Raw genomic sequence first — 14,204 nt, forward strand, 5'->3', positions numbered from 1 at the left:
TAGCCCCTTTAAGTCTTCAGGCCATAATACCAGTCTCTCTCTCTCTCAACTTGGCTAAGGATAGCCCCTTTAAGTCTTCAGGCCATAATACCAGTCTCTCTCTCTCTCAACTTGGCTAAGGATAGCCCCTTTAAGTATTCAGGCCATAATACTAGTCTCTCTCTCTCTCTCTCAACTTGCATTGAAATACCGTACGCCTATTGTCAGCATGATTACTTTTCAGGGGCACACTTTCAGCACCATGGACAGCGAAGGACCATGACGCAGGGGGCCAGAAGACAAGTTGACTGGCTTTTCCGTTCGAAATGATCACAATTCCACAAAAAGACAAACGTTGCTGTCGTGGGCCTGTAGCCTTATTATATAAATCATTATCGGTGACTACGGTTAATTGTCTAACTACCCGGTGCTCTTGGCAAGGAGTGGAATCAGATGCTTTTAGCGCACGGATTGAACAAGCCTCCCTCTCTTCCAAAACGACAGAAAAGCTTCTGAAGAAAATTAAATATAGTCTAGGTCATTTCGTACGGCTATTTTTTCGGATAATAATTCAAGTTCCTGCTCTTAAGTATAGACAACGGAAACTATGTTGTTAAAGTATGAACGACTGAAAACGTAAAATGCTTCCCAGAACATTTCCCTCCACTCTTGGTCTGACGACCTACTGGGCTCAGAGACCTGTCCATTTGGACTACACGAATGTAGCCTACTGTGTGTTGTCTAAAAACATCTCGTTTGGTACTATACGGTTGTATCTGCATTTTTTTCCAACATGTAGTTGACATTGCATTGTTCGGTTAAATGGTCTCTACCTATACAGTAGTCTAAATACCCCAATGACATGTTAAGTTCAAAATAATACTATATATTTCTGACACCATTCAAACCAATAAGGGTTCGGAACTTTAAAGCCAATTATCTCAGAATCATCTTTTTCAGGTAGAACGAAGCTCGAACTGGTGTTGCTTCAACTAGTTTGTGCACAGTGGAAGCTCCGTTCCACACCCGAGGAGGGAAGAACAGAGAGCACACGGAACGGTCAGTGTCCAGAAGGGCTCCTACAGCGACACCCGATCCCCGCGAGCTGGCGGTGTGACCGAACGGCCTTGTGAGCTCGCAGCTGCAGCGGTGTGTGTTTGGAGAGATATTTTTTTTTAATCAGCGGCGGGCGGCGAGCGGAGATTAGGGGCTTTACTGATTTAAAACGCATAAAGGAGCGTCATTAACTGAACGCGAGGCAAATATCAAAAGGTGGGAAGCAGAGCACAGGTAAACGCACCAAATCATAATCCCACGATACACACCTCAGACCTTTTGTACAAGGAATGCGTGTGTGTGTGTGTGGCAGTGACCCCGGTGAGACTCCATCAGAAAATACAAAGCCAAGGAAGGCAAAACAGGTGGTACAACTCTCACTCGTGCACATTAAAACACTCCATAATATAGTTTGAAAATGTTGATTTATGTTGTAAAATGGTGTCACACAAACAGGACAAGAACACATGAAACATGATTCATAGTCATACATTATTGGCCCACATCGCTAAATTATCGTTACACTTTAAAACATTAGTGTTGCATTTCCAGATGGTACAAAAAAACAATCGTGATTTACAAAGTATTTCTTCCAAACCTGCGCTCATATTAGACAAGTAGACGAACTAACCATGGTCCTAAAACAATGTATCCTGAATATAGAACATATGTTATTCTATTGAACAAGTGTTTAATAGCATCATACATGTTTTTATGCAGATGAAACAACCATCTATAGGGAGGGTTTTATGAAACAGAGGTCACTCAGGAGAGTTACAGTAGTACAGTATACATATTTTAAAAAGCAGTGATTCCCTGGTTTAAATCATGTGAAGTAAGGCATTCATTTTTTTTGCAAGTTAACATAAGTCACAGCCCCAGTGAGAGGGTTTTTTAATGGTCGTGACTAGGGCATGCTGAAGCCAGCATTGATATTTTAATTCCGCTCAGAAAACGGCTATAGTACAAACCATGAGAGTTAAAACAGTTAAAGAGTAGTGTTTACAGGAAACATGATTGAAAAACAACAAAAAACGATCCCCCCAGAAATTAAAAAAACTGAAATGAAAGCCAAAATACCTGTGGAAAAAATCTAACACAAAATTATGGTACTAACCATGACAGTTAAAACAGCAGTTAGACATGTTTACAGGAAACGGAGTTGAAATAAAAATAACAGACGTTTTATATAAAAGGTGAAACATTCATGAGCACTTGAAGCAGTTCTTCCCTTCTTTTTTTCTGCATGTACAGTTGATGTCAGAAGTTTACATACACCTTAGCCGAATACATTTAAACTCAGTTTTTACAATTCCTGACAATCAATCCTAAAAATTCCCTGTCTTATGTCAGTTAGGATCACCACTTTATTTTAAGAATGTGAAATGTCAGAATAATAGTAGAGAGAATTATTTATTTCAGCTTTTATTTCTTTCATCACATGTGTGTCATAAGTTCACATACACTCAATTAGTATTTGGTAGCATTGCCTTTAAATTTGGGCCAAACGTTTCGGGTAGCCTTCCACAATCTTCCCACATTAAGTTGGGTGAATGTTGGCCCATTCCTCCTGATAGAGCTGGTGTAACTGAGTCAGGTTTGTAGGCCTCCTTGCTCACACATGCTTTTTCAGGTCTGCCCACAAATTTTCTATGGGATTGAGGTCAGGGCTTTGTGATGGCCACTCCAATACCTTAACTTGTTGTCCTTAAGCCAGTTTGCCACAACTTTGGAAGTATGCTTGAGGTCATTGTCCATTTGCAACCAAGCTTTAACTTCCTGACTGATGTATTGAGACATATATCCACATAATTTTCCTCCCTCATGATGCCATCTATTTTGTGAAGTGCACCAGTCCCTCCTGCATCAAAGCACCCCCACAACATGCTTCCACCCCCGTGCTTCACGGTTGGGATGGTGTTCTTCGGCTTGCAAGCCTCCCCCTTTTCCCTCAAACATAATGATGGTCATTATGGCCAAACAATTATATTTTTGTTTCATCAGACCAGAGGACATTTCTCCAAAAAGTACAGTCTTTGTCCCCATGTGCAGTTGCAAACCGTAGTCTGGCTTTTTATACGGTTTTGGAGCAGTGGCTTCTTCCTTGCTGAGCAGCCTTTCAGATTATGTCGATATAGGACTTGTTTTACTGTAGATACTTTTGTACCTGTTTCCTCCAGCATCTTCACAAGGTCCTTTGCTGTTGTTCTGGGATTGATTTGCACTTTTTGCACCAAAGTACATTGATCTCTAGGAGACAGAACGCATCTCCTTCCTGAGCGGTGTGACGGCTGCGTGGTCCCATGGTGTTTATACTTGCGTACTATTGTTTGTACAGATGGAGGTACCTACAGGCATTTGGAAATGGCTCCCAAGGATGAACCAGACTTGTGGAGGTCTACAATTTATTTTCTAAGGTCTTGTCTGATTTCATTTGATTTTCCCATGATGTCAAGCAAAGCAGCAGGTAGGTAGGCATTGAAATACATCCACAGGTACACCTCCAATTGACACAAATTATGTCAATTAGCCTATCAGAAGCTTCTAAAGCCATGACATCATTTTCTGGAATTTTCCAAGCTGTTTAAAGGTACAGTCAACATAGTGTATTTAAACGTCTGACCCACCTTAATTGTGACACAGTGAATTATAAGTGAAATAAACAATTTCTGGAAAAATGACTTGTGTCACGCACAAAGTAGATGTCCTAACCGACTTGCCAAAACTATAGTTTGTTAACAAAACATTTGTGGAGAGGTTGAAAAACAAGTCTTAATGACTCCAACTTAAGTGTATGTAAACTTCCAACTTCAACTGTATATCTATCCAGCTAGAAGAACGTTTAACAGCAGGCCCTTATATTCAGACTCCTGGTAAGTGCACTTGGGATTAGGTGCAAAAAGTCATCCGACTGTACAGATTTCCAGACCTGAGCCGGTGAAAGGATCAGTAGTCAGCTGTCCATTGTGAACACATGTAAATAAACACCTACAGTACAACTAACTAGTGAAGACACACCATGTTGGCACCTAAATATAGATCTGAATAGTTTTGGTCTGGTTTGATTTACAGTTATAGAAATGACAGAGGTGGTGCATTGACCCTTCCTCCACAGTAAATTAAGAGGAGCTGGACTCACAGTGTAGAAAAACACACACAATTCACATATACACCAACCTTAAAGGGACAGAAACCACACCACACACACAGATAAGATAAGGCATCCCTCACAAACAGATTCCTCTACACAACATCATACCTCAGGTACACTTCTGCTCTGGAAAGCATTCGCTGACGAGTGTTTACTCAGTGGGCACCATTCCAGCACACCTGTGTGGCGTCTGTGTGTTTGCCAGAGAGTTGAGGGCTTTAGCCAACCCCCAAACACACACACACATCATAACCCCTCAGAGGGAGAGTGAAAGGGAGGTTTGCAGCCTCACTTCAGACAGACAGAGAAGGCCTTTATCACAGCATCCCTGTGAACAAACAAACAATAATAATTAGTAAAAGAATAAACACTCCAAAGTCAAGTTTCAAAAACTTCAAAGAATTTGCTTTAGGACTGAACCATCACTGAATGGGATGGGATGATGTAATACTGTGAATAGGGCAGTTAAGGCTACAGACAGAGGTGGACGGGCAGTTAAGGCTACAGACAGAGGTGGACGGGCAGTTAAGGCTACAGACAGAGGTGGACCGGCAGTTAAGGCTACAGACAGAGGTGGACGGGCAGTTAAGGCTACAGACAGAGGTGGACGGGCAGTTAAGGCTACAGACAGAGGTGGACGGGCAGTTAAGGCTACAGACAGAGGTGGACGGGCAGTTAAGGCTACAGACAGAGGTGGACCAGCAGTTAAGGCTACAGACAGAGGTGGACAGGCAGTTAAGGCTACAGACAGAGGTGGACAGGCAGTTAAGGCTACAGACAGAGGTGTACCGGCAGTTAAGGCTACAGACAGAGGTGTACCGGCAGTTAAGGCTACAGACAGAGGTGGACAGGCAGTTAAGGCTACAGACAGAGGTGGACAGGCAGTTAAGGCTACAGACAGAGGTGGACGGGCAGTTAAGGCTACAGACAGAGGTGGACAGGCAGTTAAGGCTACAGACAGAGGTGGACCAGCAGTTAAGGCTACAGACAGAGGTGGACCGGCAGTTAAGGCTACAGACAGGTGGACCGGCAGTTAAGGCTACAGACAGAGGTGGACAGGCAGTTAAGGCTACAGACAGGTGGACCGGCAGTTAAGGCTACAGACAGGTGGACAGGCAGTTAAGGCTACAGACAGGTGGACAGGCAGTTAAGGCTACAGACAGAGGTGGACAGGCAGTTAAGGCTACAGACAGAGGTGGACGGGCAGTTAAGGCTACAGACAGAGGTGGACCAGCAGTTAAGGCTACAGACAGAGGTGGACAGGCAGTTAAGGCTACAGACAGAGGTGGACCAGCAGTTAAGGCTACAGACAGAGGAGGACCAGCAGTTACTGTAACCCAACACTCACCTTGCGAATGGAATGTAGGACAGGCCATACCTGAAACACAGAAGTATAGTATAAGTCAGCGTCATACATCACACACAGCAAAGGGCTGTATAAGGTCTTTATCTGAAGTGTGTCAGTGGCAGAGAGTCTGTGAAAACAGACTCTCGCATGAGTGTTTGTTGTGTTACAGTGGAAGTTATTTTAATGGTGTTTATGTATGTATGTAAACTAATTGCACATCTGTGTGTACTCCTGTGTGTGTATGTATGTGGGCAAGAGAGAGCGAGAGAGAGAGAGAGAGCGAGACAGAGAGTGTGTGTGTGTATGAATCTCCTGTCTTTGTGAAGGAGGTGCTTGAGAGAACAAAGCTAGCTGCATTAGTCGTGTGTGATTAGCCAGGCTAAAAGCTATGGCCATAATTACTCTGTTTTCAGTTACAAATAAGGACCTGGCATTGAGCTGCCTGCCAAAAAGCCCTCAGCACAGAACAACTCTGGGCGTGTGTGTGTGTGTCACTCAGACTGCAGGGATGTAATACCACAAACACACACTAAAGGAAGGAGATTACACAAGCACGTGTGTGTGTGTGTGAGCCACTCACCAAGCGAAGGCCAGAAACTGTAGAATACAGAAGAGTAAGGCTAGACCATTATTCTTCCACTGTAGAGAGAGAGAGAAGCACTCAGATATACTTTGAGGTAGAACAATGTAAGACAAAGTTTAAATGAGTAACAGACTAGCTAAAAAGGCCTGCAGGGATTTGATAACACAACAGGTGCAGGATATGTATCATGTGTGTGTTATACTCACCCAGAAAGCAGAACACATAGTTAGCACCAGACAGGTCTGTGAGGAGAGACAAGTAGCATGTAATTAATGAACAGAAAAACTGTTTTTTTGTCGTTTTACTATCCTGGTGGGGACCAAAAGTCCTCACAAGCATAGTAAAACAAGGAACATTTTGACACGTGGGGATAGTTTGTTGGTCCCCACAAGAAAAATATATATTTTAGGCTTAGGGGTTACAATTAGGGTGAGAATTAGGAGTTAGAATTAGGAGTTAGAATTAGGAGTTAGAATTAGGAGTTAGAATTAGGAGTTAGGGTTATGGAAAATAGTATTTTGAAAGGGAATACATGTTTTGGTCCACACGAGGATAGTAAAACAAACATGGTGGGTGTGTCGTGTCGTGTGGTCTCACCAGCATGATAGCTGTGGCCAGTGCTCTTTCTTTGGCACACATCCTCTTCAGCTGATTAAGGGGTCCCATCAGGAACATAGTGCTGAGAATACACACATGATTTGACTAAACTTACATTATTGTAGTAACTGCACTAGAAATGTGATTGCTGTATCATGTGCACCTTAGGTGTTAAACTGGACAAGGACAATGTCAGCTTTGATCTGGGGAGGGTCCCAGGGATACCTTAAAAATCTAAAAATAGGCCTAACTGTTTTGTAAATGCCCACATAAGCCACACATACATCCACTAATACTCAACAACGCTCTACTCACCTGCACAGAGAGGCAACATTGCCAAGTGTGTACAGCACGGCAAACAGAATCAGACCGACCCTTGGAATCCACAGCAAGCATGTCCCCTGCCACCAGGTGAGAGGATGAACAACTTAGCATCGGCCCCTATTCTACTGTAGACACTATCAATTGGTCCCAAATGACTCCTATTCTACTGTCGACACTATCAACTTGCCCTTAGTGTCTAGACCTCAATGCACAGATTTGAATATCTCCGAGATCAACCCCCCCCCCCAATACTTTCTGTAATAAAAACATATCGATGTGTTCTGGCTTACTGAGAGAGGTTTGGGAAACACAACTGACACTGACACACATAATTGACAGTCCGAGCAATGCTGAAATGATGGGAGAGAGAGATGACGACTCACCAGAATGGAACACAAGACCCCGAGCACGAAACATGCGATAAAGCCCTTCATGCGCGTGCCCCAGCCCAGGGTGGAGGCTTGGTTCGCCGCCTGTTTCAACACCGCACCATTTATAAACAACATAGCTAGAAACCATGGACATCATTCACCCAGCTAGCCTAGTGTTTCTAGCTAACGTTACTATGTTATTGCTAAGCAACTGTACTCGTAACGTAGATAAAGCATGCGTTGAAAAAGGCTTAGCGAGAAAGCCAAACACAGCTAGATATTATTTAGGGTAAACAACATATTAGCTAACGTTAGCTAGCTAGAAAACGTACCTACTTGCAATATGTCGCCGTCATCATTGTTGCCATCTTGGCCACTCAAAACTTTCTTTAGTTTGTCCATTAAAGTTGACACGGATAGAATGTAGCTAGTAGTTCTAGAACTTTCCCGTTGCTTCGATTGGCTTAGTTTTTAAGAACGCCAAATATTGATTTGTCGAGCTATTTTTCCTGTTCGAAGTGCAACAGGTGGATTGCGATAACTTCCGCCACTGTGTAACCACGGAGACGGGCTGGGGTTAACTGCAGTACCACAATAACAAAAGGGGGCAGCAGAGCCTTATATTTGTTGTGGAAACCTCACAGTAGTACAGTAATAAAGATGATACAACTTAGTATACATTTTACAATTAGAACAACCAAGTGTTTTATTCAATGACTAGGGGATGACTAGAGGAAAACAAAGACGTAGATGGGATACAATGTAAAAATGTAAATGCCCTTATTTGACTAAACAAACAACATCTTGAAATAAACATGTTGAATCGATTCTTATAAGTAAAACCTTTGGAAAAACATCCATACATTTCACTCATACACTATCACACAAACAATATTAAAAGATACTGGATTATTGGGATTTGGGGGAATACAGAGGTCTCTCTCTCAGCACAGCACTCTAGATTCAGAACAGGCAGTTAGTGTTCCTAGGCCACTGTTCCTAGGCCGTCATTGAAAATAAGAATTTGTTCTCAACGGACTTGCCTAGTTAAATAAAGGTCAAATAAAAATAAGTGATGTTGGTATCTAAGCAGTTCTGCAAGGTTCATTACAACGCTAGGCAGTTCTGCAAGGTTCATTACAACACTAGGCAGTTCTGCAAGGTTCATTACAACACTAGGCAGTTCTGCAAGGTTCATTACAACACTAGGCAGTTCTGCAAGGTTCATTACAACACTAGGCAGTTCTGAGTGTTTTTCTGCAGTTCTTCACCGGTTCTCGTCAGTTCTGGGTAGTTCTTCCAGGTAGGTGTAGTTCTGTCTAGGCAGTTCTTTCCAACTATATGCAGTTGTGAGAGGTTGGGTCCAGTTCTAAGTGGTTCTGTCCAGTTCTAGGCTGTTCTACGTGGTTCTCAGGGTACTTTAACCAAAGTGGAGCTCCAGTAGAGTGGTTCTGGCAAGAGCACCACCTGCACACAACACACCTGCTTCCCCCACAGCCACTCCTATATACACTTCAGAGAGAGAGAGAAAGAGTGTGTGAGAGAGAAACACTCCCTCCTCTGTGCAGGTCATCATGGCAGATGAGACCCACACAATCAGCGTCGCTCTGCAACACAAACACACAGATTTACTTTTAACAAAGTGTTAATTGAACAGAATGAGACTAAAGTAGTGTTCTCAGAAAGACCCCCACCTGACCATCACACCGCCAGCGTACCGGAGACATGACGTTCCGCCTGCGGAACCGCGTTTGCATTTTAATCTGGAATGGCAGATGGAATCATGGAGGATCGTCGCTCAGTATTGGCTGGTATCGGGCAGCCAGGATCATTCATGGATGAGATGCATTGCAGCGAGTTTGGCCTGGCGGGGGACGTGGCGTATGTAAATGACGTATGCTCCTGCCTATTATAATCCCATTAGTCCCTGTCCCCTGGCTGTAGCTAAGGCACAATAAAGCAATGTAACAACTTTTATTTCTCTGGCTGACAGTCACTGCCTTTTTGTCTTGACTTCCATCAAATGTCTAGCTGCTGTTTCCAGAATGCGTTGCTGTCTGATAGGGATATAAAAGGGTCTGTCTCCAAGAGGCCAGTTAGACATTTCCTCTGCTTCTGTGCTAGGTGGTGTCTCCCTGTTGCAACTTGTAATAAACCGGAAAGATTTTTGATTGACTTTACCCTACGACTGCTCTCCTGTTTGTTCTCCTGGAAATTCCTATAACACTGAGCGTGAGAAAGAAGAAACAGCTATCTACCTGTACTTTGGGGTTCAGGCTAGGAGCTAAAGATCCCTGTGGTGGGTTGGTGTGTGGTAGGGGAGCCTGGCGGAGTGACTGACTTATCTTGAGTGTCAGCGGTCAAACCCAGCAGTCCTAGCTCTGACCCTCCCCCTCAAAACTCACTCCTACTGGTCTGTGTATACAACTCCCAAAGACAAAGCAGATTCCTCTACAACAGCACCTCACATGTACACAGACTCACTGGACAGGGTAGTGATTGCCGCCGGTCTGCTCGTGGTGGAGCTTGTCGTTCGAAGCTGTTCTTCCTCTCCTCTATCACTGCCTCTTTTCTCCACCTCTTTATCCTTGTCCTCCTGTTCTGCTGCTTTCTTGTAGCGGCCCATCCATGTGGCAAAGATGTTATCCTCCTCATCATCCTCATCTCCCTCTTGTTGCTCCTCTGGCTCAAAGAGAATCCCATCTGGCTCCTCAGCATCAGAACCTTCTGGATAAATTAACACTATCCTCCAGTTCTGTTCCGATTCTATCCTCAGGTTCCATTAGAATTCTATCCTCCAGTTCTGTTCCGATTCTATCCTCAGGTTCCATTAGAATTCTATCCTCCAGTTCTGTTCCGATTCTATCCTCAGGTTCCATTAGAATTCTATCCTCCAGTTCTGTTCCGATTCTATCCTCAGGTTCCATTAGAATTCTATCCTCCAGTGCTGTTCCGATTCTATCCTCAGGTTCCATTAGAATTCTATCCTCCAGTTCTGTTCCGATTCTATCCTCAGGTTCCATTAGAATTCTATCCTCCAGTTCTGTTCCGATTCTATCCTCAGGTTCCATTAGAATTCTATCCTCCAGTTCTGTTCCGATTCTATCCTCAGGTTCCATTAGAATTCTATCCTCCAGTTCTGTTCCGATTCTATCCTCAGGTTCCATTAGAATTCTATCCTCCAGTGCTGTTCCGATTCTATCCTCAGGTTCCATTAGAATTCTATCCTCCAGTTCTGTTCCGATTCTATCCTCAGGTTCCATTAGAATTCTATCCTCCAGTTCTGTTCCGATTCTATCCTCAGGTTCCATTAGAATTCTATCCTCCAGTTCTGTTCCGATTCTATCCTCAGGTTAGATATCCTCATCCTTGGGTTCTGTTACAATTGTATCCTCAGGGTCCATGATACCTGCCATGAGGGGAAGGGGGGAGTGGAGGCTCACTCAGGATCCAGGGAGTACTGGAGGAGGGCTGAAGTAGAATAGAGGCTGGGTCAGAGGGTTGTGTTGAGGCAGGGCTGGGTCAGAGGGTTGTGTTGAGGCAGGGCTGGGTCAGAGGGTTGTGTTGAGGCAGGGCTGGGTCAGAGGGTTGTATTGAGGCAGTGCTGGGACAGAGGGCTGGGTTGTGGCGGGGCTGGGACAGAGGGCTGGGTTGAGGCACGGCTTGGTTGAGGCAGGGCTGGGACTATGGGCTGGGTTGGGGCAGGGCTGGGTTGAGGCAGGGCTGGGACAGAGGGCTAGATTGAGGCAGGGCTGGGACAGAGGGCTGGGACAGAGGGCTAGGTTGAGGCACAGCTGGGTTGAGGCAGGGCTGGGACAGAGGGCTGGTTTGGGGCAGGGCTGGGACAGAGGGCTGGGACAGAGGACTGGGTTGAGGCAGGGCTGGGACAGAGGGCTGGATTGGGACAGAGGGCTGGGACAGAGGGCTGGATTGGGACAGAGGGCTGGATTGGTACAGAGGGCTGGGATATAGAATTGAATCGACAAAAACAATATGTTTTTGTGGATTAATTTGGGTAGAGAGAAGGAGAATGGGGAGACCAATGAAGAAAGGGTGAATAGAAAGGTGGCAGAGAGGTGGACAAAGAAGGGTAACGGAGTAGGGGGATGAATAGAGGAGTAACGGAGTAACGGAGTGGGGGGATAAATAGAGGAGTAACCGAGTAGGGGGATGAATAGAGGAGTAACGGAGTGGGGGGATAAATAGAGGAGTAACGGAGTGGGGGGATGAATAGAGGAGTAACCGAGTAACGGAGTGGGGGGATAAATAGAGGAGTAACCGAGTAGGGGGATGAATAGAGGAGTAACGGAGTGGGGGGATGAATAGAGGAGTAACGGAGTGGGGGGATGAATAGAGGAGTAACGGAGTAGGGGGATGAATAGAGGAGTAATGGAGTGGGGGGATGAATAGAGGAGTAATGGAGTGGGGGGATGAATAGAGGAGTAACCGAGTAACGGAGTGGGGGGATAAATAGAGGAGTAACGGAGTGGGGGGATGAATAGAGGAGTAACGGAGTAGGGGGATAAATAGAGGAGTAACGGAGTGGGGGGATGAATAGAGGAGTAACCGAGTAACGGAGTGGGGGGATAAATAGAGGAGTAACCGAGTAGGGAGATGAATAGAGGAGTAACGGAGTGGGGGGATGAATAGAGGAGTAACGGAGTGGGGGGATGAATAGAGGAGTAAAGGAGTGGGGGGATGAATAGAGGAGTAATGGAGTGGGGGGATGAATAGAGGAGTAATGGAGTGGGGGGATGAATAGAGGAGTAATGGAGTGGGGGGATGAATAGAGGAGTAACGGAGTGGGGGGATGAATAGAGGAGTAACGGAGTGGGGGGATGAATAGAGGAGTAACCGTAACAGAGTGGGGGGATGAATAGAGGAGTAACGGAGTGGGGGGATGAATAGAGGAGTAATGGAGTGGGGGGATGAATATAGAGATAACCGAGTAACGGAGTGGGGGGATGAATAGGGGTAACAGAGTAACGGAATGGGGGATGATTAGAGGGGTAACAGAGTAACGGAGTGGGGGGATGAATAGGGGTAACAGAGTAACGGAGTGGGGGGATGAATAGGGGTAACAGAGTAACGGAGTGGGGGGATGAATAGAGGGGTAACAGTAACGGAGTGGGGGGATGAATAGGGGTAACAGAGTAACGGAGTGGGGGGATGAATAGAGGGGTAACAGTAACGGAGTGGGGGGATGAATAGAGGGGTAACAGTAACGGAGTGGGGGGGGTGAATAGGGGTAACAGAGTAACGGAGTGGGGGGATGAATAGAGGGGTAACAGTAACGGAGTGGGGGGGGGGGTGAATAGGGGTAACAGAGTAATGGAGTGGGGGGATGAATAGAGGGGTAACAGTAACGGAGTGGGGGGATGAATAGAGGGGTAACAGTAACGGAGTGGGGGGGTGAATGGGGTAACAGAGTAATGGAGTGGGGGGATGAATAGAGGGGTAACAGTAATGGAGTGGGGATGAATAGAGGGGTAACAGAGTAACGGAGTGGGGGGATGAATAGAGGGGTAACAGTAATGGAGTGGGGGGATGAATAGAGGGGTAATAGAGTAATGGAGTGGGTGATGATCACTTAAGTAGCTGCAATGAGCAGTAAGCATCTTACAAACAGTGAGAAGTTGGGCTAAAATTAGCCTTGCCAATGAACTTAAACGAGAGAGAGAAATACATGTTATCACACACAAACACAAAAAATAAAGCCAAAGCTGTCAGAATAACTTCATTGCAACCTGGTTTACCCACTGGCCTGTTTTTGTGTCTTGAGTCTGCCTGTTACTGTCTGTTAGTGTGTATGTCTCTGTTATAGTGTGTGTGTGCGCGTCCCTGTGCCGTCCACATGGAGGGTCAGAGGTGAAGTGCCCTCTCCAGTGTGGTGCCTCTTCTGGTGTTTCTTTCGGTCGCCATCTTGTGAGAAACTTCTCCCACAGTCAGAGCAACTGTACGGTTTCTCTCCAGTGTGAATTCTCATGTGTGTGGTTAGTGTGTCCTGTTGAAAGAAACGTTTGTCGCAGCAGGAGCACTGGAGAGCTCGCTCTCCGTAATGGAACCTCCTCAAATGCCTCATCACTCCATCGGAGCGGGTAAAAGTCTTCCCACATACTGAGCAAGGATAGGCTTTCTTTTCAGAGAGTGGTAGCTCGTGTTTGCGCTTGTGTCTCCTGTACGTTGCATCGTGTCTGAAACTCTCCCCACACTCGTTGCAGAGGTAGGGTTTCTCTCCAGTGTGTATTCGCTGGTGATGTTTCAAACTATGTGCCTGTGTAAAACCCTCCCCACAGTGGGTGCATATGTATGGCATTTGTCCACTGTGTACTCTCTGGTGTCTTTCAAATTTTCCTTTGTGTAAGAACCGCTTACCGCAGTCAGAGCAGTAGAGGGCCAGCTCTTCAGTATGTACTGGCAAGTGTGTTGTTAGTTCTTCCAGGTCAGAAAAGCTCTCATCACACCTTGGACAGCCGTGAGGTTTCTTTTCCTTGTGTGTAAGGTGATTTTTTTCCAGATGTTTTTCAAGCTGCTCCAAATGGACAAAGCCTTTCACACAATCAGTACAGGGGTGTTTAAGTTTCTTCTTCTTTCTTTCATGTGTTTTCAGGTGTGATTTCAGATGATCTGTGCGGGTAAAACCTTTACCACACTCAGAGCAGAGGTACGGCCTCTCTGTCATATGAATTTTCTGGTGTGTTTTAAGATTATCCGAACGGGTATAACTTTTACCACAATCAGGGCAGATGTGACAAGGCTTCTGTTCTCCGGTATTAGAACTCTTGAGACGGTCCT

General features: G+C 45.3%; 2 protein-coding genes across 6 annotated transcripts; both read right to left on the minus strand.

Moving 5' to 3' along the window:
- Window positions 1–1,443: 1,443 nt before the first annotated feature.
- LOC110527240 (vesicle transport protein SFT2B-like) lies at window positions 1,444–8,002 on the minus strand. 3 transcript variants are annotated; one of them, XM_090207666.1, is made up of 8 exons: window positions 7,746–8,002; window positions 7,422–7,511; window positions 7,030–7,115; window positions 6,715–6,796; window positions 6,324–6,359; window positions 6,115–6,173; window positions 5,535–5,564; window positions 1,444–4,514 (listed from the first exon to the last, which is right to left on the minus strand). In XM_090207666.1, exons 1-8 carry the CDS (start codon window positions 7,809–7,811, stop codon window positions 4,475–4,477), a joined length of 489 nt encoding a protein of 162 aa, XP_090063792.1. In that variant the 5' UTR covers window positions 7,812–8,002; the 3' UTR covers window positions 1,444–4,474. The 3 variants fall into 3 exon arrangements, with proteins under 3 accessions (XP_090063792.1, XP_090063793.1, XP_090063794.1); XM_090207667.1 differs by having other exon boundaries at window positions 7,742–8,002; XM_090207668.1 differs by lacking the exons at window positions 1,444–4,514; window positions 5,535–5,564 and having other exon boundaries at window positions 6,082–6,173; window positions 7,742–8,002.
- Window positions 8,003–8,085: 83 nt separating this feature from the next.
- Window positions 8,086–13,051, minus strand: LOC118941062 (uncharacterized). 3 transcript variants are annotated; one of them, XM_090207664.1, is made up of 3 exons: window positions 9,894–13,051; window positions 9,104–9,273; window positions 8,086–8,921 (listed from the first exon to the last, which is right to left on the minus strand). In XM_090207664.1, exon 1 carries the CDS (start codon window positions 13,025–13,027, stop codon window positions 10,961–10,963), a length of 2,067 nt encoding a protein of 688 aa, XP_090063790.1. In that variant the 5' UTR covers window positions 13,028–13,051; the 3' UTR covers window positions 8,086–8,921; window positions 9,104–9,273; window positions 9,894–10,960. The 3 variants fall into 3 exon arrangements, with proteins under 3 accessions (XP_090063790.1, XP_090063789.1, XP_090063788.1); XM_090207663.1 differs by having other exon boundaries at window positions 9,104–13,051; XM_090207662.1 differs by having other exon boundaries at window positions 8,086–9,016; window positions 9,104–13,051.
- Between the last annotated feature and the right edge of the window lie 1,153 nt (window positions 13,052–14,204).

The sequence above is a fragment of the Oncorhynchus mykiss genome, chromosome 18, assembly GCF_057628025.1.
Source record: "Oncorhynchus mykiss isolate SJ-2025 chromosome 18, ASM5762802v1, whole genome shotgun sequence".
In the NCBI taxonomy this organism is placed as follows: Eukaryota; Metazoa; Chordata; class Actinopteri; order Salmoniformes; family Salmonidae; genus Oncorhynchus; species Oncorhynchus mykiss.

Coding starts and splice junctions, on each gene's coding strand:
- LOC118941062 (XM_090207664.1), bottom strand. CDS start 13,027: ATGCTTACTGCTCATTGCAGCTACTTAAGTGATCATCACCCACTCCAT.
- LOC110527240 (XM_090207666.1), bottom strand. CDS start 7,811: ATGGACAAACTAAAGAAAGTTTTGAGTGGCCAAGATGGCAACAATGAT. Junction 6,174..6,323: donor CTATGTGTTCTGCTTTCTGG/GTGAGTATAACA, acceptor CTCTCTCTACAG/TGGAAGAATAATGGTCTAGC. Junction 5,565..6,114: donor CAGTTTCTGGCCTTCGCTTG/GTGAGTGGCTCA, acceptor TCTGTGTTTCAG/GTATGGCCTGTCCTACATTC.